Source organism: Phyllostomus hastatus, unplaced genomic scaffold (assembly GCF_019186645.2).
Source record: "Phyllostomus hastatus isolate PE091 unplaced genomic scaffold, TTU_PhHast_1.1 phas_contig_148, whole genome shotgun sequence".
NCBI classification, from domain to species: domain Eukaryota; kingdom Metazoa; phylum Chordata; class Mammalia; order Chiroptera; family Phyllostomidae; genus Phyllostomus; species Phyllostomus hastatus.
In genome coordinates this window covers 6,583,321-6,603,514 of record NW_025333607.1, presented here as the reverse complement: position 1 = coordinate 6,603,514, position 20,194 = coordinate 6,583,321, and the positions used below count along the sequence as shown (strand labels likewise).

The window sequence follows — 20,194 nt, the reverse complement described above, 5'->3', positions numbered from 1 at the left end:
AGGGAAGGTGCTCACTACACAGGGGGCGGAGCCACGAGCCACCTGCCCTGGCCCTCCCGCAAGCCCGGCAAGCGCGCAGCTGGGCCCGCCCAGTCCCCAGCCACAAGCTAACCCCGCCCCTTTGAACCCCTACAGCTTCCAAAAACCCCCGTGCAATTAAACGGTCATCCTGTTCCCGCCGCTGCTTAACCTGCATTATCTCACTCCCCAAGTCAGGGCGGCAGATTATTCACTCCTATTCTCCAGGCTCTCTTTTCCGTTACTTCCCCTCATGAATCCTCACCCGGTGAGTCAGCCAATGGTCCAGTGATTCGAGTTTGCTGCCCCACCCACCTCTCCTCCCTTTTTCTTCAGGGCCAGTGCAGTGCCGGTGGGGACTCCGCGGGCAGCCCGGGCAACCTCCCGCTGGACAGGCGACAACCTCCCGCCGGACAGGCGACAACCGGAGCCAAGTTCACTTTTTGCCCACGTAAATATAGTCCACGACGAACAGGCCTGACTCAGGAGTGGCTTTGCTCCTGACAATGAGTTTATAATAGGGGTAATAATAGTACTTACCTTATAAGATTGTTATGAGGATTGTATAGGTTAGAAAGTTCTTAGAAAAGTATCTGGCACATAGTATGTGATATATGTGAATATATATATATATTTGTTGTTAAATAAAGGGTTCAAGGGGCTGTCTCCCCTGCAAATTCCTAATAGGTCCCTGTCTTGGGGTCTCTAGCCATTAGCAAGCAGGCAGGCTGCAGAAGCCCGAGGGCTGGAGAGTTCCCCGGAGGCCAGCAAACTCAGTCCTCTCTCCAGGGCACAAATCCCCGTGAAACACACCCAGAAGTGCCCAGTGCCTTCCTGGGAAGGAATTCACTCCCTTGTGAGACACACCACCCACTCTCCCACTATTCTGGGTGTTAGAAACGCTCAGCTCCTTGCAAACGTTTCTTCAGGGGGTGCCAAATCCCGTCCCTGACATCTACTCCTGCATCCGCCCGCCTATTGCTCTGTTCATTCGGCTCCTTCAACAGAGCTTGAGGACTCGCCCTGTTCTGACCCTGACCAAGACACCCAAGGTTTCGGCCCACCTGAGGAATGAATTAGGATGTACGCTTGCAAAAAGGGACCAGAGGGAGGTTGATGATTTTAGATTTTTGGAGACAGTGACATTGGAACTCAGATCAGACAAAGAGCAAGGCGCCTACTGAAGTATCAGGAACATTCCAGGTGAAGGCCGACCAGGCGCAAAGGCTCTGAGATAAATCATGTGGCTAGAAGAGTGTTGACAGTAGCACAGGTGACCAGAGGTGACACTGGAGAGGAAGGCTGGGGCGACCTGTGAGCCTTGGAGGCCTGGAGAAGGGATCCGGAATTCCCTTTGGCTTGAATTGGGGGCCAGGGAAAGGTTTTAAGCAGAGAAGTTGGTGGATGAGCTTTTATTTGTAAAAAGATGCTCTTCCACACAAGTGGTTGGAGAGGCAGGGTGGGGCGGGGGTGGGAGGAGTGACAAGCCTGGAGGCTGGGAACTGAGCGGACGAAGGTTCCAGTCACCAGCCACGCGGCGACGCCAGTGTGTTCGAGTGGGCAGCAGTGGCATGTTACGAGAGGCGGAAGGATTTGTGGTTTTAAACTTGTTGATAGTGATTACTAAACACACACCTAAACGTGGCCAGATATGCATGCTCTTGTAATAATGTTTCCTGGAATTCACAAGCAAGGGGGAAGAGGCTCTTTGCATTCACCTGCCAGTCCAGGCAGAGACCCCCTTCGCGCTTTCGGTATTCTGTTATTCTTTCCTCCAGACGGCCTCCCCCAGGCGGTACTGCACTTCCTTTGGCCAACACAGGCCTCGACACACTGCCTTCGGCTGTCACTTCCCCTCTTCCCTGCTTAAAGGAAAGACCCCAGCGCTTCGCCATGGATTCCACCCTCTAAAAGCACTTACTTCTCACCCAACCTGCCAAATTCTCCTGCCCGTGGGCCTGAGCATCTGCCAGGTTAATTCCAGGCCTGAACTTGGAGATCCCGTCCCAGCTGCACGTACTTGCAATGGTGACAATGACAAATGTCACATTTTAACACATCTGCATTAAGAAGGCCTCGGATAAGGATGCTCAGCGTAGGGACGCGAGGGGCTACCCATGGGCCAAGGCCCCCTCCAGGCCTCGCCCAGGTTGCTCCCTGGTTTGAGATGCCCTTTTCCTTCCGCTTCATCTAGTTCTTATTTGTCCTTCACTCGCAGTTTAGGGGCCGTCTCTGCCAGAGGCTCCTCCCCGGCACAGCTGGGTCAGGGGACGCCCCTCCGGAACCCCATCTAAATCCGTGTTTCCCTCAATCACAGCGTCCACCAGGCAGCCTTATCTCTTTCCTGTCACTTTGCCTCTCCCGCTGGACCCCAGGGGACGTGTCTTACTTATCGTTTTATCCCAGCAGGGTTCCACATGCTTGCTGAGGATACTGGGCGCATCCCACGTCGCTGGCGGGTATGTACACGGGAGGAGCAAGGCCTGGAGGGGGTGTGCCTGCCACAGCCGAGGAGGGGGTGCCCCCGGCATTCTGTGGGCAGAGGCCAGGAGTGCAACGCCGCATACTGCGATGTGCAGGACGGGCCGGCCGCAAAGGCTTACCCGGTGCGTAAAGGTGCCCGGGCCGGAACGTGTAATCATGCATGACCCGGCAGTCACATCCGAGGCAGTATGTGTGTGTCCACCAGAAACGCGCAAGAATGTGTGTAGCAGTTTTACCCATAACAGCCCCAATCTGGAGACAATCCAAAAGTCCAATGATAGGATAATGGAGTATTTGCACAGCAATAGGAAAATAGCCCTGGCCAGGTGGCTCAGTTGGTTGGAGCAGCATCCTGTACACCAAAGGGTTGCGGGTTCAATTCCTGGTCAGGGCACATACCTAAGTAGTGGGTTTGGTCCCCGGTCGGGGCAGATGCAGGAGGCAACCAATTGATGTTTCTCTGTCACATTGGCCTTTGTCTCTTTCTCTGAGCCTTCCTCTCTTTCCAAATCAGCAAACATGTCCTTGGGTGAGGACCGCTACGTGCAATGATATGAATGAATTGCGCAGATGTGACGATGCACAAAAGGACCAGGTGACAGCAATCCAGACGGCAGTTCCCCGGGAGGCGGGAGGCAGTGACCCGGAAGGGCCCTGCGGGGATCTTCGGGGCACTGGGCACATCCTTGATCTGGACCTGGGTGGTGTCACAGGCCGTGTGCTGTGCACTGAGACTTGGGCACCATTGGCGTGTCACACTGCAATACGCGCTGTCCCACGGTGCCCCTCTCAGCCACCCTACCAGCGGGAGTCCTGCGTCCAGTGTGCTGCCTCACAAGCAGGATTTTCTAGTGGACCCTCCTGGTACGTGCTGCTAGCTGGCGTGCTCGTAGGTGCATTTCTGGAAGGCCACTTCACAGCTCATATCAACAGCCTCAAAATGTGCAAAATCCTGAATTCAGTTCTGTTTTGACCATTGTATGCTAAGGACAATGTTAAGGATGTGCATATAAACTTCAGCTTCAGGAACATTCACCGTAGCAAAATAAACATAAACAAATAAATATATATGTAAAGAAATGGGGCAGGGCTATAAACTCCACATCCACCCAAAGGGAGCTGTACAGTATTACGGATTCATTAAAATGACATGTTAAAATTTAAGTGGAAAATGTTTACAATGTATTCATTAGAATGGAAAAGCAGGCCACCCGCCAATACGTAATCTAAGCGACACAAAGGATGGACTCAGTCTGTTAACTGTGATCACCTCCGGGTAACGGGAGATTATGGGAATTCTTCACATTTTATTGTTCTACTTTTTGGGGTTTTCTAAAATGAACATGTACTACTTGTTAACAAGAGAAAATATATACCATAAGGTGAGGTTTAGGCTTGAAAACTGAGGATGAGCCCTCACACAACCCCCAGGATGCCGGTGTATTCGAAGCCCCGCCCCTGCAGAAAAGCGCCGACCTCCCATCCCAGCGGCTCAGCTCAGAGGAGCAGGGATTCCGTCAGGAGCTGGACCAAATTCTGTCTACTGTCCCGCATCCTGTTGGTGGGGCAGGTTACACAAATCCACACATGGTTAGACCTCACAGAACTACACATCACCCCCTTAAAAAGCTAAAAGGAAGTCCACATAGAAATATGAAAATAGATACTTACGAGTGGAAAAATAAATATTTTTGAGTGAAAAGTTCTAGGTGTTAAAAAAGCATGGGGGGAACATCTTTCCTGAATAGTCCAGTCTGACTAGTTGGAGAGTGACCGTTACCCCTGTCATCTCATCGGCCCCAGACCCCGCTTGAAAAGACCCATCTGCCGTTCTCCGTAAAGGGGAGACAACTTCCCGACCACCGAGGGCTGGGAAAGCATGGTCCAGACGAGGACTGGGGTCTTTGTCCTCACTGGGAGCTCAGGTTCCCCTCGCACATGAGCAGACCCCTGGGGAAGAGCAAGCATCTCCCCCAGGAAGCTCCCTTTGGTTTCTGTGGCCTGGCACATGCTGGATCACCGTGGAGAACTGCGTGAGATTTATCTCATAACGACCAAGATTTAAGATTCAAGTTCCTACAGCCACGGAGCTAAGGCAGGATATACGTTACACCCCAGATGGGGGTCCAGGTAGCTCTGCTCAGAAATCCCACTACAGTCAGTAGAGGGTCTCGGTGAATTCTCAGTGTAAGAGAAAGATTTTTCTCTTCTTGCTTGTTAGTCAGAAAGACTTTAAACCGAATGAACCAACAAGAACTCTAAAGATAAAACATTTAACGGTGTTAATTTTCAAAGCCCTGTGTTCCTCTCCAGCTTCTCAAGGTCATGCCCCGTCACCGAATGATTACAGAGGGCTGCTGACAGGGAACACGGGGGATGAAACCCCCGTGAGGTCGAACCTCTAATAGAAAGAGCAAACAGCTCAGATCCCAGCCGGCGCGACAGAGCACGGGCGATGCAGAACAGACAGCAGCCCCGAGCATCTGTGAGTCGGCCTGTTCCTCTGCCTCCTCAGAGAGAACAAATCACAAGACTGCTCAGAATAAAAAAAAAAAAAAAATACCAAAAGGGCAGAAGCCCAAAAAGCAGCCAGGCCTGAATCTCATGCAGTTTTCAAAGAATGTGCTTGCACACTGTCTCGGTTATTTGCAGAGTGGACAGAGAGGCGGACAGCTTGCGGAGGTTACTTTAGGGGATTTGCTGCAAAGTCTGGTGGGAATAGGGTCAGGCCCTGAGCTCCCATTAAGCAGCTTCAGCTCCCAGGCTGACCCTCCATCTATACAGGGTTAAAAGCCTGTCAGCCAGCCCTGCAGGCGCAGTCTTTGTATTTAAATCATCCCCGGGGACCCCACACCGCAAGGCAGAGCCAGAACCTGGGGAAGGAGAGAAAAGGGTGAGGGAGAGGACCCCCCTCCACCCATAATTGTTGGCTGCACTTCTGGAGAGCCAGATCCAGGAAGCTCAGTACACTGGAAAACAAACAAGGAAAAAAAGGAAGGTCTTGGAAGGCTGGGGCAGCCTGGAGAGCAGTTAGGAGCCTCCACCTTAACCGCAGAGATGCTTACCTCTTCCTTCCCCTCCTCCTCGAAGCTGGGCACCAAATGTCCCCCACCCCTTTCTGAATGCAGATCAAAGGCACAATGGTTACCCACTGCTACACCCTCCTCACGCCCAGGGACTCTCTGAAAAAGGTTCTGGGTCATCAGAGAGGTGCCAAACAGCAGTTACAACCTCTTTCTGATAGAAGAAACCCTACTCAGCCCACACCGATGCACGCAATGCAGTTACACATAAGATATGGTGACACATACATGTACACATGTATGTGCAACAGAAGGCAGGCAGGAAGCCTGTTCCATAGACCAGAATCCTTTGCTTTCCTCATTCTATCAGCAACATCCATTTCTGTTACAAATTTTCTATTAGGAAGGTTGATTACAGATCAAAATGCCACGCTCTTCTTGCTCCCCACCCCACTCTAGCAGCCCAGAAAGATGTGTTAATAAACTGGGGGACAAAGATGGAAGAGACAGGCTGCCTTCCTCGAAAGGGGGCGCACGCTCTTTCAGAGCGTCTTAGACACTGCACTTTAATAAACCTAACAAGCTGAACCTCTTTGCTCTCCGAGCAGCCAGGGAGCAGCTCACAGCCTCTTAATAAAGACATCCGTCTCTCTCCACACCACTAGGCACGAGGACTGTCTCTGAGCAGCCACATGTTTCTGTATCTATTTTCAGCCCCCATAAATCATACCGCATTGTTTCGGAGCATCTGAATTCATGCTTAATAAGCCACCAACCTCATCCTTCCACCTCCACCCCAAATTTTCCCTAGGGACCAGGGTGTTAGTACACGGAGGAAAAGAAATTCTTCATTAGAGCTGGATTTTAAAAGTAAACTCCCACACGTGACGGGAAAACAAAATTGGGTCTAACTACCATCATCAGATAACCACTAATGTCTTCGGTTAAAGTGCCTGACTGTGATTCTCAGGTTTGGGCACGGGTGCTGTGGACACCTGAAGGAAGCAGAATTTGAACCTAATGCCAAATGACACCTAATACTGCTCTTTGTGACCATTTAAGTGCTGCAGTGGCTGGATTAAATTGCTCCGCTGCAGAATTCCTCCCACTTATAGGTTACTAAGAAATACAATATTGCTTAAAATGTACTCCAGTGTGCTCATCCTCTCACGCCAGCGCGCTCATCAATCTCCTTCCTAACTGGGCCTACCCTAACCCAGTTCCACTCCTTCCCCCTGAGATACAGGGAGACCTGCTGTGTTCTCTCCCAGGAGGACACGCATCGCAAGGGTTCCAAGATCAAAAGCTGGATCACAGATACTCCTAGCATCGAGTCTGCCAAGCCAGGGTTCTGAGTAGGTACAATTCTTAAAGAGCCAATACAGAAAATAGCTACCCAGGACTGGAAGACCTAATGACATTATAAGAAATGTAGGGGGTGTAAAAGCAGTATGCAGAGTGATTTGACTTTGAAAATTCCAAAACTCAGCTAAAGCCCAAATGAGAACATGCTTTTAAATTTAGCTATCCTAAGCACTGCCCAGCTAAGATGGACTTTATAAGCTCAGATGCAGCTGAGCACATCTACACTGCAGGCTGCCTGCCCGAGGTTTGCAGACCACTCCCTGCCGAGAGAGTCCAGCCAACCCAACCGGCCTACCAGCGGGCTGCAGCCTCATGCCCATATCCAAGTCCAGCACTAGCCAAGGGTCCCTTGGGCCTGCCTCCTGCTTGCTGGATTCCCGTCTGATTGAACAATAGTCAGGGAGAGCCACAGAAGAGCCACATCACGGTCAGCCTCATCATGCTCCGTGTGGCCACTCCCTGGCCCTTGACAACACTGGTTGCACACACTTCCACCCATGACAATGGTGTGCAGAGTCAGGGCCCACCACAGCACATCACAGAGCTAGGAAAGGAAGCATCAGAGGCCAGCTGGAAAGGGCTGGTCTCCACCTCTCAGAGAGGACAGAGGCTGCCAAGCCTCTGCTGGGTAAGCAATGACATTTAAAAGCTCAACTCCTGCAAAAGCAGGCAGTAAAAAGACCCTCAAGAAGTCACCTATCTGCCAGCACCCCTGCGACCTTCTCCGGGTATCAGGAGCCCATCTGTGGCCAAGGTGGTGGGCAGAACATGGGTGACAGTGCCTTTCGACACCTTAACTGCTAAACTGGTCCTTTCACTCTCTCCTGCTCTTAGCAAGAGATCCTAAATGGCATGGACAGCCAAAGTTTCTCAGATTAACTGGAGAAAACTAAAACCTGGTGAAGACGCGATGGGTGGATGCTCGTGCAGATGCTGCTGGGCCTCGCTCCAACAGCGACCTGCCCCACCCCTGGCACCGGGGCAGGCCTTGCCCGGAGCAGTCACTACAAAATGACTGCCCCCACCCCAAGCCATGTCACATACTCAGAATCCCCTCAACTAGGCAAGCCCACCTCTACTAACTCACCCCTGAGGTGCGAGCCCACAGGTGTGACTCGCCCCTGCTGTAGGACACGCGGACGCTCTAGCAAGTGCGGGAAGCTCACCACCCACGCGTCCTGGCCAGTGCAAAACCTTGGCCCCGGCGGCCTCTGCTTCATCCCCTCCACCCACGAGCAAGTCGCGGCCCCCTCGCCGCCCCTCCACCCCCCGCCCCCCCGCACGCAGCCAGATTGATTCTCGCACTTTAAATCCGGCTCCCGCAGCCTCATTTGTTTTCTGAAACGCTCAGCAGCCTCCGACCAAGGCGGCCCAAGGAGCGTCTGGAATTCTCCCGCCCCAGCAGTCACGCCTTCCTCGGCCCGCCGGCCGGGGTAACGGCCGCCACCCGCCCCGCCGGCCGCGCCTTACCGCCGGTGTCCTCGAAGCGCGGGGGCGGGCGGTCCCGCAGCGCCGCGCTCCAGCCCGCGCCCGTCTCGTCCTCCTCCAGCTCCGGCGCGGCGGGGACACAGGGCGGCGGCGGGGCGCCGGGGGCCCGCGGGGGCCCGGGGCGCTCGTGCTCGTCGTCCGAGGAGGCGGCCGAGGAGGAGCGCGAGGCGGCCGAGGTGCTGTAGAAGGGGTTCCCGCCGCTGTCTGGGCCCGACTCGCCGAACACGTCGTCAGAGATGTGCAGGCTCTCGTAACGCGCGCGGGCCGCCTCGAGCAGCGCCGGGGCCCTCCTCCGCGCGCCCCCGCCGCCGCCCTCGGCCATGGCCCCGGCCGCCGCCCGCGCGCCCGTCCCCCACAGCGCCTCCCAGCCGCACGCGCCGGGCCCCGGGCCCGCGCCGCGGCCCGCTGCCCCCCACCAGCGCAGCCCGCAGCACAGCGCCCGCCGCCCCGCGCCCGGCCGGCCCGCCGTCTTGGCCGCCTCGGGCCTCGCGCCCGGGGAAGCGCCCTCAGAGCTCGGGCGCCGCCGGCTGCGGGCCGCGGCGGGAGGCAGGCTTTGCGACTGGGACCCGGCGCCGCCGATCCTGCCGCCGCTGCGTCGCCTCCGCGCCCGCCGCGTCCCCACGCCCTGCCCGCGGCACCCGGCGCTCGCTCGGCGACCTTCCCCGGCGCGAGCTGCCAGGGGCGGGCCCCGCCTCCTCGCACCTCCAGCCCTCCGGCCAATGGGAAGCCATGCCGGGCGGGGTGGGCGGGCCCTGCGCCGGGGCGCCCCACCCTCCACAGCCCGGCGGGGCGGGGCGAGCGGCCGTGCTGGCAGGGGGGGGAGGGCCGCGGCTGCTTTGGCCAGTCCCCTCGCCTGCGGCGACGTGTCGCCCGGGACCACAATCCACAGGCCCGGTGCTGACCCTTAGGGTGGGGGTGTAGAGGGCTCAGCGAGTTCTCTCTGCCGCCCGAACCCGCGGTCCTGCTCTGACCCTCCGCGCTCAGGTCCCTACCGCAGTGCGCGCCTAGCGCCCGGAGGAACCGGGGGAGCTGTCCTCAGCAGTGGTTCTGAACCAGGCGCTGCCGAAAAGCTCCGGGTAGGCGGGGGCCCCGAGGCTCCTGCGGCCGCCTCCGGAAGGTCTCAGCGGGCTGCGCAGCGTGCTCCTACAAACACAGGGCTCTAATGAGGACCCCGCCTGGCCCGTCCATTTCTGGGGCCAGATGCTTAACTCAGCCTCGCTCCAATACCCCTGTAATTTAAGGGTGGCAGCATCTGGAGTCAGGCGGATAGTCATTCCTCATCGTCTTTGACATTTGACATCTTTTAAACTCAAAATATTTATTACCTACAAAACACGGATTACTCTTAACGCCACTATCTCAACATCTCCTACACTCATATATTTGACAAACTCCTCTATTAAAATACAGCACAAACACCCAGGCTTCAGGTCTCTGATAAACAAGGAAACCAAAAGGTTCCCTCCACCCGTTCCTTGGTCAGGAGGGTGTGACGGTCATCCTGTTGATGGCAGTACATGTGATCAGTCTGTCTCGGTCTTTTTGCTGTCCCCTCCCTCCCACAAAGAGTGCAATATGTCACACGGATGGAAATTGGGCCATAAAGTCACTTTCACTCGGCAGTAAATCCACAGAGATGTGAAGGGCTTACACATGCTACTGGGTACTAACTAAAGAGATGCACAAAACAGAAAGGCATGTTGCTATTTCTAGGCGTTCATAAAGGATGAAGGTGTTGAGCCCATGCTGCCACTGAAGTCATTTCTATTCCATGGTCAGGCAGGCAGCTTCTGCTCTTCACCTCTCCTCCCCAACCCTGGGTCTCCTCCTCCCCACCCCAGGGCCACTGGACAGGCATGAGTCCATGATAACATGACAACTGAAAGACAATATATGAAAAGAAAGGGATTCCCTTAGCATTGCTCACTACATGGATTGGCTGATAAATGAGAAACTGTGTGCAAAACATTTCAACGCTCTTGAAAAATTATGCCACAGATGAATAGAAAAAAAAACTGGTTTCCACGATACACACACACACACACACACACACACACACACACACACTGTGCTAACCAGCCATAGATCTTGAAGAGGGTACATAGAGGTCCTCAGATTAACCACAAAGCATAGATTGAAGGTGAGGTGCAAGGAGCAAAATAAGACTCCATAGTTCAAGTACAAATTCTGCAATTAGGAATTACGTGAGACTCTTGTAATATTTTGTGTTATATCTGCTAAAAATAATTGAATGATCCAGAAGAGGTGGAATCTAGAGGAAAGAATTCCTTCTTCTTTTCTCTCCTCTCCAAGTAGCCCATTGAAAAGTCAGTAGCTAAAGCCAGTGTGTTTTTAAAACAAGGGATTGCTTTGCTACCCATAGGAAGCACAAACTAGAGGGATAACAGTTGCAAGAATGAACACAATCTTCCTTTGTCCCTAATTTACATTTGTATAACGTGGGGCCCTTTGTAGTTCACACTTCAGGCAACACTGGGAAGAGGATTATATGGTCACAAGAGAAACAGACTGGGAAATCAAATGGATACTCTAAAGCTGGTCACATAAAACTTAGGTGATCACTGTAGCTTAGAATCAAGTCTTTTATATGTTACTTTGTTTAGGCAAGTATTTCCAACCAAGAAAAGTAAAAATATTCCAACCAAAAATATTCTAGCAGACAGGTGGCCACTTCTCATTGTGGAAGGAGAAAGGGAGAAGGGAGAAAACAAAACCGAAAACTTTCCATCTGCCTGGCAACCTCCTACTTGTTACCAGTGTGATTCTACACCATTAACTTTTGTAAGTAGCATTATCTGTGAGGGTAATTATAGAACAAATATTACAAGGACATCTTTGGATTTTGAGTCATTTGAAAACATCTTCCAAGAAATATAACTTTGTAATATAATTGAATAAGTTTAGATTAACATTGAGATTTTTATTTATAGTCTTTCCAAAGAGCTCCAGGTAGTAAAAGCAATCCATTTGCATAGTAGATTTCTTAGGTTCTGTTAAACCAGGGGTTCCTGCTTTTATGTAACTGAGGCTAAGAGCCACAGTTCATTTTTTCCAGGGCCTTATCTCATACTATTTTGCACCATTGTTTTGTATATCACTAAGAAAGAAAAATGCTACCATTTAAACTTTATGATATAACGTTTTCTTTTCACTGATAATTTTAATTTAAATGTCTTGCAAAAGCTCTTTGATAATTATTTAGACAGACTTTTGTCATGTACTACTTACTCTAAGGCATACATAAAAATAAAAATATAAGTTAAAAATAATTGGTTAATATCTTCCTAAAACATCACATTCAGAATCTCACTATTCTTATGTACTTTTAAAAACAATCCTCACTGGAGGATACGTTTATTGATTTGAGAGAGAGAAAGAGAGAGGGGGAGAAAGGGGGAGGGAACCATCAATGTGAGAGGGCAACATTGATTGGTTGCCTCCAGGGATGGAATGTTAGCATCTGGGATGAGGCTCCAATCAACAGAGCCACCTGGCCGGGGCCTTATGTACTTTCCTCCTGAGAGTTTTGGACACTGAGGTTTTTCCCCCACAACGTGTTCTTCTGAGCCACCCAGGGCCTCTGTCATGCCCCGTTTCTTATATAAAAGTGTCTGGAGATCATCCAAGTTACTGCCCCTCCATTCTGCATGGCTTGATGCTGGTGGGTTTTGTGTATTTTTACCTTACCCAAGATTTCTATACAACGACTAGGCTTATTTCCTTCTTCAAATGGTCTCCAAAGGCCTGTGGCCTGGAGTGCTAAAGGTGTAGATGAGCAGGCATGCCCTGGGAATGGTAGAGTAGCCACAATGGCACAGGCCCAGGGGATAGTAACCTCTTGGGGGACTTCCACCAGCTGGACACTCACAGTAAGACAATCCCTGATGTTGGAGATGTAAAATGTGGGGGTGGGGAGCAGGCAGGAGCATCTTAGAATCAACTAACTAAGGTATATTTCTTCCTGTCCATACTCTCATAGTCTTTGCTTTTGCAAATGACCAAGCTGCTGCAGGGAACAAAAATCCTAAGGTGGCACCGATAGACCTGGTCAGTCCTGGAGTGCAAGGCCAGGTCAGGCTGGGGACGTCCACATGCTGGTGGCTCACTGTGGATGGAGGAGGCAGAGGTGGAGGCAGGCAGCTGCTGATTCTCCTCATGTTGCCTCCATCACCCAAAAGATAGGGGCTAGAGCCAAGGAGAGATTCCTGGAAATGAAAAGGGGAGGGGAGAAGGAGTTACAGCTGCTGACTCATGGCCGACAGGTGGGGAAGGAGGCCGGAGACAAATGTACAGGGCACAGGGTGGCATTTGGGGTCATATCTGACATAGGGGCCTAAGGACCCACGTTGCTCAAAATGATTTTATCTGGTGAATTTATCTAGGAGCCAACCTAGAGAGGCAGAGAGAGAAGAAATAGGGCGCTGCAGTGGGAAACTCTTAGAAAAAATCCCTTTTGCTGGGTTTGAGATGCTTCAACATTTCCATTGATTGGCTGATTGATTGATTGATTCATTCATTCATGTATTCACTAACTCAACAAACAGGTATTGAGCACCTATTATGTGCCAAGCTCTCTCCTCAGCAATGAGAATACATCAGGAAAAAAACAGCCTGTTTTTGTAGCACTTACATTCAAGTAGAGAGGGGAGAAAAGGTAAATAATCAAATAAGTGTAATATGTCAGTTATTGATAAGGGGTAAAAGTACAGGGTCAGAGATTGTGGGGTGTGTGTGTGTGTGTGTGTGTGTGTGTGTGTGTGTGGTGGGGAGCGGTCACTGTGATGGGAAGACGTTTGAGCAGGTCCTGGAGTAGGTTAAACTGAGTGCATTCATTCAGGAGCAGGGCGGATGGGCACCGGCCCGAGGCAGGCCCGCCCTGAGTGGCTGTGCTCAGCCAGCACCGAGCTGGTGTTGCCGAGGCTGAGAGAGCTGAGTGAAGTGGCAAGAGATGTAATCCAAGGAAAAGCTGAGTGTTAAATCTTGTAAGACCGGCTTTCATTCTGAGTGAAATGGCGAACCACTGGACAGCTTAGAGCAGTGAAGTAACAAGATCTGACTTGCACTTTAAGTGGATCAGCGGAGCTGCTGAGCGGAAAGCAGACTGGAGCGGGGAGCACAGACAGAATCTGGAAGATGAGTTAGGACAGGACTACAGTGGTCTGGGCCACGGAGGAAGGTGTGAGGGCCAGAGTGGTAGTGATGAAGGTGATGAGAGCTAGCAGGATTTAAAATATATTTTACTGGAGAGTTAAATGTGGGCTGTGAGAGGAAGAGAGGAATCAAGAATGACCCCATGGGTTTTTGCTCAGGCTACTGCAAGTGCAGTGAGGATCAGAGGGGAAGAATGAATGCTTGATGTTGAACATGGCCTTAAAGCAAGGCCATGGAATGGCCAAGGCCACAGAGAGGAACTCATGGAGTTCCTCTCTGAACTCCAGACTCCAGAGAGGAGTCTGGAGTTCAAGGACCAGGTCTGGGCTGAGTGAAAATTGTTGGGCTCCTCAGCAGGCAGATGGTAGGTGACGGATGAAATCATCCAGGGATTGAGTATAGAAGGGGGAGGTCTGAGGACCGGTCCTGGAGCGCACTCTTATTTTCAGAGGTCGGGAAAACGGGAAGAAACCACCCAAGGAGACTGAGAAGGTTGGAGAATGGAGACAAAGTAAAGTTTTAGAGGCAACAGAAGTATTTAAAGGAGGCAGTAACTGTGTCAAATGCTGCGGAGAGACCCAGTACGATGAGGGCTGAGCATTAGCCACTGCGGTTGGCAGTGAGCGGGTGACACTGATTGGAGTGGATTTCAGAGAATGAAGAAGAACCGAGGCTATTAAGTGAAGATCAATCTTGAATTTTCTTGCAAAGGGAGGAAAGAAAAGGGAGGTAGATGCTTGATCTGGTTGGGGGGTTGGGCAAGGGATATCTTAACATCAGGAGATATTTGAATGGCTGTGGGGAAGCTTCAGTGGAAAGGATACAGGAGAGAAGCTGGGGAGAGGGGACATTGCTAAAACGAGGGCCTCGGTTGCTCGAATGGTGATGGGCTGCAGTGCACAGCGGGGGGTTGCTCTCTCGCTCAGAAGCAGGTGGAGGCCCCGTTCAGTGGACTCAGCGGGAGACTCGGGGTTTCCTTTCCTCATTCATTCAACTTTCTCAGTGAAGTCACCAGAAAAGCCATCCACTGCATTTGAAGTTCAGTTCTCAGTCCTGGCCGTTAGGTCAGAATCACCTGGAGAATTTTAGAGCTAGACTTCTCTGTAGACCCTGTTCCATACAAATTCAATCAGACTCTCTTTGGGTGGGGCCTGGGCACCTTTAAAGGCTGTCAGGTGATTCGAAGGTGTGGCCAGAGTCGGGGATCCCTGGCTTAGGGGTTTGAGGAAAGAAAGCATGAAATAGCCAAAACAGTTCTCTAGAAGGGAGGGCCTCAGCCAGCTGAAGAAACATTTGGGTTCACGGTCAAGCACTTAACGTGAAACCGGCCGGCAGGGCTGTGCTTTCCTGCAACCACGTTCACTGCCCGGGGCAGATGCGGAGTCCTCAGAGGGGTGGATGTTACTGGAGCAGGATTTGGCCAGGTGTGTATGCAGGGAGAGGAGAGTGATTATAGTGATGGACCAGGATTCTACGCCAGCTAAGGAAGCAGATGAGAATCTGGGGAAAGGATTAAGAGACACTCTAAGGGGATAGGTAAATGGCTTCTTATCACGGAATTTTTTTCTCTCCTGAGTAGTTTATTTTTTTTTAAGTTTTGTTAAAGATTTTATTTATTTATCTTTAGAGGGGGAAGGGAGGGAGGGAGGGAGAGAGAGAGAGAGAGAGAGAGAAACATCAATGTGCGGTTGCTGGGGGTCATGGCCTGCAACCCAGACATGTACTCTAGCTGGGAATCAAACCTGCGACACTTCGGTTCAAAGCCCACACTCAATCCACTGAGCTATGCCAGCCAGGACTCCTGAGTAGTTTAGATAATTAGTATCTCCATGAAATAATTTGGTGCAACTAGAATCCCGCAAAGCAGCACAAACAACTCTGATTAGTATTGCAACCTACCTATTATTCCCAGGGTTTGAAATCAATTTTTTTCAACAAGCGAACGTTTTGATACATTTAGAATGAAGGGGAAAAAAGATATGTTGGCACTTAGCTCTTAACTTTCTAAGAAAACAGGATTGTTTATAGGGTCAAGGCTGATTCCAAGCCCATCCCACAGCTGTGTACATCTGTGTTGTGCCCTTTCCCTGCCCCCTTCGCACACCCAACCCCCAGCCCACTGGTTCTCCAGTGAAAGAAAGGGATCCGATGTGAGTACCACCCCTAATGTTCATTCTCCTTTAAAGGAGGAACAACAGGGGGAGGTTGGCATTTAGCACATAATAATGAATTGCTCAGTGGTAGGAACTCAGGTATTCTAAGAAACAGGGAGAGAGATGCTCCCTGCTAGAGAGGAGATGTTTTTTAGCATCCCTAAACTTACAAACCTGCAGTTGGCTCTGACATAACTTCAAGTATAAATTCAGGTTCCCGGGTCAAATTCTATCTAGATTATTAAGCCAATACGTTGTTGTACATTCACTGTACAAGCCACATCCGTCCCTCAGGTTTCTTATAGTGGCAACGACCCAAGAAGCACACCTGAACAGTCACCTGAGTCAAAATGTAACCTGCACTCTCAGTGTGGGAGAGAGAGGAGAGAATCACGAAAGGGAACACTCTTATTGGGATTCTCATCAAATTCGCTGTAACTCCCGATCACCCCTCTATCGTCATTTGCGGTATTGTTTTTAATAAGCACTAACGTTGGGATCAATAATGGCCTTGTTACAACAAGCCACTCAATCAGCAAAATGCTGGCCTCTGACATTTCTCCTAATTTTTAAAGCAGAAGAGCTAACAGGTTCAAAACGTTTCCACAAGGTTGAAACAAAAAGGATTTTTCACTGTTTTCTAATGAGGTCAGCGCAGATACTGCTTCCCCATCACATTCCAAGTAGTTGATATTTTTCAGAGACACCATTTGGTTCCTTCTAGAAGGCTAAAACGTGAAGGTCAATAAAAATGGTAATCACCTTTTATGGATGCCTTCTCTGTTCCTGGAACTGTGCTAAATGGTCTACCTGGAGAACGTAATTGGCTCCTGACGGCAAACACCGAGATCAGTATTCCCATTATCCTCATTACGTGGGTGATAAAACGGATGCGCGGAATTAGAACCCAGGCAGTCTTGCCCCGGGCTGAACTCTTAATGGCAGCCACCTGTGGTTTTCTGACTGTCACCCGCTCCCCACACCACTCCCGGGGAGGGACAACCAGCAGTGCCCAAACCACAGTGGCTGTGCTGCGGGGTGACTGCTGGCTGTAACCCTGTGTTTCCAGGGCGGAAGCACCGCCTCGTGTGTCCTCCTTCAGCCCTGTCCCCTGCGCAGCGAGGTACCCATCCTTCAGACGGCCAGTGTCGTGGAGCGCAGATGAGTAGGCCGCCGGGGTTGCACGCAGTCTGCTATGCCATCTGTATTTCTTCCAGAAACCCTAAAGAGCATCCGCTTGGAGACCAGGAAGAATGAAGAGGGTACGCCAAGAGGAACTCCCCAAAATATTTCTGGACCAATAATGACCATCAGCCCCATGTTACCCTTACAGGCATGTTGTAGGTTCTCGCAAGATTGCTTGGCCCCTCATACTAATCAGAAGCTCCCAGGATGGGTCCGCGTGTTGCCCCATTTGCTGTAACTCTGCAGTTTGAATGTAGTTTATCAGGCCCTTTCCTGAGAACGCCATTATAAGAGGAAGAGTGGCCAGTGGGCAGGAAGGTGTGAGTGGCAGGGCGCCGACACATTGGTACAAAGGAGAAGCCGGTGCCCTTAGTAGACCGAGGATTTCCCGGGAGTGCCGACCCCTCCACAGCTGGAGACTGCTGCTCCCAGAACCTTGCCCAGCCACGCCCTGCTGGCTGCCTCCTCCTAAGAGCTACAGGGGGACTCTAGAAAGAGGGCTCTAGAAAGAGCCCTCTGTTTGGCCCAGGAAGACAGACCATTCGAGGCTTCTCATTCTTTCAACTCCTGGTTTTGTCTCCCCGGCCAGAGAGACTCAGCCCACCCCCACGTTTGGGCTGCTGGCCTCAGGCAAGAGGTCACATACTGAGTATAGGACCTGAGGTAAGTAATGGGGTGTCATTTTGATCCTCATTTGTAACATCTGAAATGTGAATGTTGTGAGTGTTAATTAAGGGAATGTTTAATTGTTGTCATAGAGCCGAGGAAAACCTCTTGCGTGCGAATCATATTTCAAATAATACGTTTTATTGCTACATGTGAATATAGAGCTGAATGTATAGATGTAAATCTAACATGTAAATACAGTTGACACAAGATGCAGCACCCACCTCCCGAGCGGTGAGTTTTTACAGAGACTTGCCAAGCCATCCAGCACAACGGAAAGGCTGGCCTTGTCCTGATTTATAAGGGAAAGTCTGGTATTAGAAAAGAGTTGGGAAAAAAAGGAGAAAAAATAATCAATCTGGAAGAAACACCATTCCACCCCTGCTCTAAAGCAATTGGATGTATTCCTTCAGTTTTGACTCTAGTCTCCAGAGCATGAAGGTCCTTGGGGAGAGGGAATGGAGGGACAGGCACCGTGGGCTTCAAGGTGCCAACCCTTGCAGGTGCTCAGGGGTCCCACCCCAGAAGGCCCCACCCTCAGATGGCCCCACCCCCAGGAGGCCCCACCCCCTGGAGGCCCCGCCCTCAGAAGGTCCTGTTTCTAAACGTAATGCTCTGCTGTCACAGTCTGGAACTCCAGAGCAATTTTATTTTTGACTTGTGTTTTGTGAGGGAAGTGGATGGGACAGTGGAGCGTGTGCCTGAGCAGAGGGGACAGTCCCATGGGCACGGGCCCCACTCCTGGCCTCCTGTTGTTACACAGCGTTCACTCTGCCTGGTGAGCACAGCGTTAAAGCGGACACACTGCGTGCGGGATTCAGCGAGACCCAAGGGAAGCATTTAACATCCGTAACGAAGTGAACGAGAGCACTTTTTCCCTGCAGACCAGAACTTGCCTTGAACACGAAGAGAGGACCAGGGTCTTTGTGAGCAGCCGAGAACCCTGCCATATCCTTTCACGCTCGTGCCCCCTCCCTGAGTGAGCCGACCACTTCCGCCGAAACGGTGACGTAGAAGGAGACCGAATGAGAGGGGCAACCCTCTGAGTGAGTCCTCGTTAACCAGTAGCAAAGCAGCATGTTGCAGGGCTGGTAGAATGTGTATGTATCAAAGCGTAGAGCAAAAACGGTCGAGCTAGTTTTGTGCAGGGCGGCCGCTGTTCTGGTGAGAACAAAACACGTATGCACAAACCAGCCGTGACATATGAACTGCTGTCTGACTTCAGTGAGCCTACACATGTATTAGTTTAAACTAGCATTGCACAACACAAAGATGAATAGTAGAATTCGTGCCAATAATTAAACTTAAATGTTTCTTTTAACGTAGAATGACATTAAACAGCAAATAAAAAACACCATCCACGACAAGTCAAGAGAGAGAGCTAGGAGAAAGGAATGAGCTTTCTAGTTTAGTACCTTTAACAATGCTTTTTCCATGCTTTTTGAACAAAGGGCCCTGTATTTGCACTGGCCCTGCAAATTGTGTTGCCGGCCCCGGGAACAACTGTGCAGTGTCTCCATGTCAAATGTCATGAACCTCCTGCCTTGACACAGTAGCATCACACGAGCCCCCCAAACTGAAATGAAACCTTAGCTAACGGGAAGACCCTCCAGGTGAGAGAGACCATTTCTGAAGCGTAGGCGTACACGTCTGCCGGGGCTGCATAAGGAAGGACACAGGCTGCCGGCTTAGACAGCAGGCATTCGTTTCTCACAGTCTGGAGCCTGAGTCCAAGGTCAAGGTGTCGGCAGGAGTGGTTCCTGCGGAGGCCTCTCTCCTTGGCTCACAGATGGCATCTTCTCCCTGTGTGTGCCCGTGGATGTCCTTCAGCCTGCGTCGTCTGTGTCCTAATCTCCTTTTCTTGTAAAGACGGCACCAGTCATATGGGATTAGGGCCACGCTGAGGACTCCATTGTACTTTATCTCTCTAAAGGCCGTATCTCCAAACACAGTCACATTCTTAAGCACCGGGGGCAGGACTTCACCATTTGGGTTTTGGGGGTGTACAACTGAGCCCATGAAACAATAGGCAACATTAAACTTAAAATAAATGTAGACATATTTAAGAACACTCAGATTACTCAAATTACACTGTTGTGCTCCTCAGTTGATGGACTGAGATGTAGTTGCAACCTGACAATAAAGCATCCTTCGGAAGGAGCAAGCAGAGCTTGTTCATAATTCCACACATCACCGTCAAAACAAACCCCAAGGCTTCCTAATTTGGGATCTGGCCATCCAAAAACCTGCCTAGGGCTTTTCTTCTGTTCTGGAAAAAAATTAAGAGGAAGAGGAATTGAACATTTAGACATCTTGCTGGTGTTTGTTTTTAATCAACTCTACTCAGTTGTCCAAATGTAATGAAGCTCTTCATAGAGGAGAGATGATGTTAATTACACATCATGGGGCCCAATATGCCTTTTTAATTATCACTACTATTTGTGAGGTTTTTTTTTTTAGCTAAGACAGACAAGCTTTGTCATCGTCAGCTCAGGCTGCTATGTCAGAAATACCATAGACCGTGTGCGGCATAAACAACAAGCATCTATTTCCCACAGCTCTGGAAGCTGAGAAATCTAAAATCAGGGTCCTGAGAGATACCATGTCTGTTTGTCAGCCTTCTTTCTGGTTCACAACTGG

The 20,194-nt window shown here is 50.9% G+C and overlaps 1 protein-coding gene across 1 annotated transcript in view; it reads right to left on the bottom strand.

The window, feature by feature from the left end:
* PGBD5 (piggyBac transposable element derived 5) overlaps nucleotides 1-8,724 on the bottom strand; it is a 73,970-nt gene extending 65,246 nt beyond the window's left edge. The window contains exon 1 of the mRNA XM_045859029.1: nucleotides 8,361-8,724. Coding sequence (XP_045714985.1) covers nucleotides 8,361-8,700 — 340 coding nt within the window. The 5' untranslated portion in view covers nucleotides 8,701-8,724. The remainder of the gene's footprint in view (nucleotides 1-8,360) is intronic.
* Nucleotides 8,725-20,194: the final 11,470 nt, after the last annotated feature.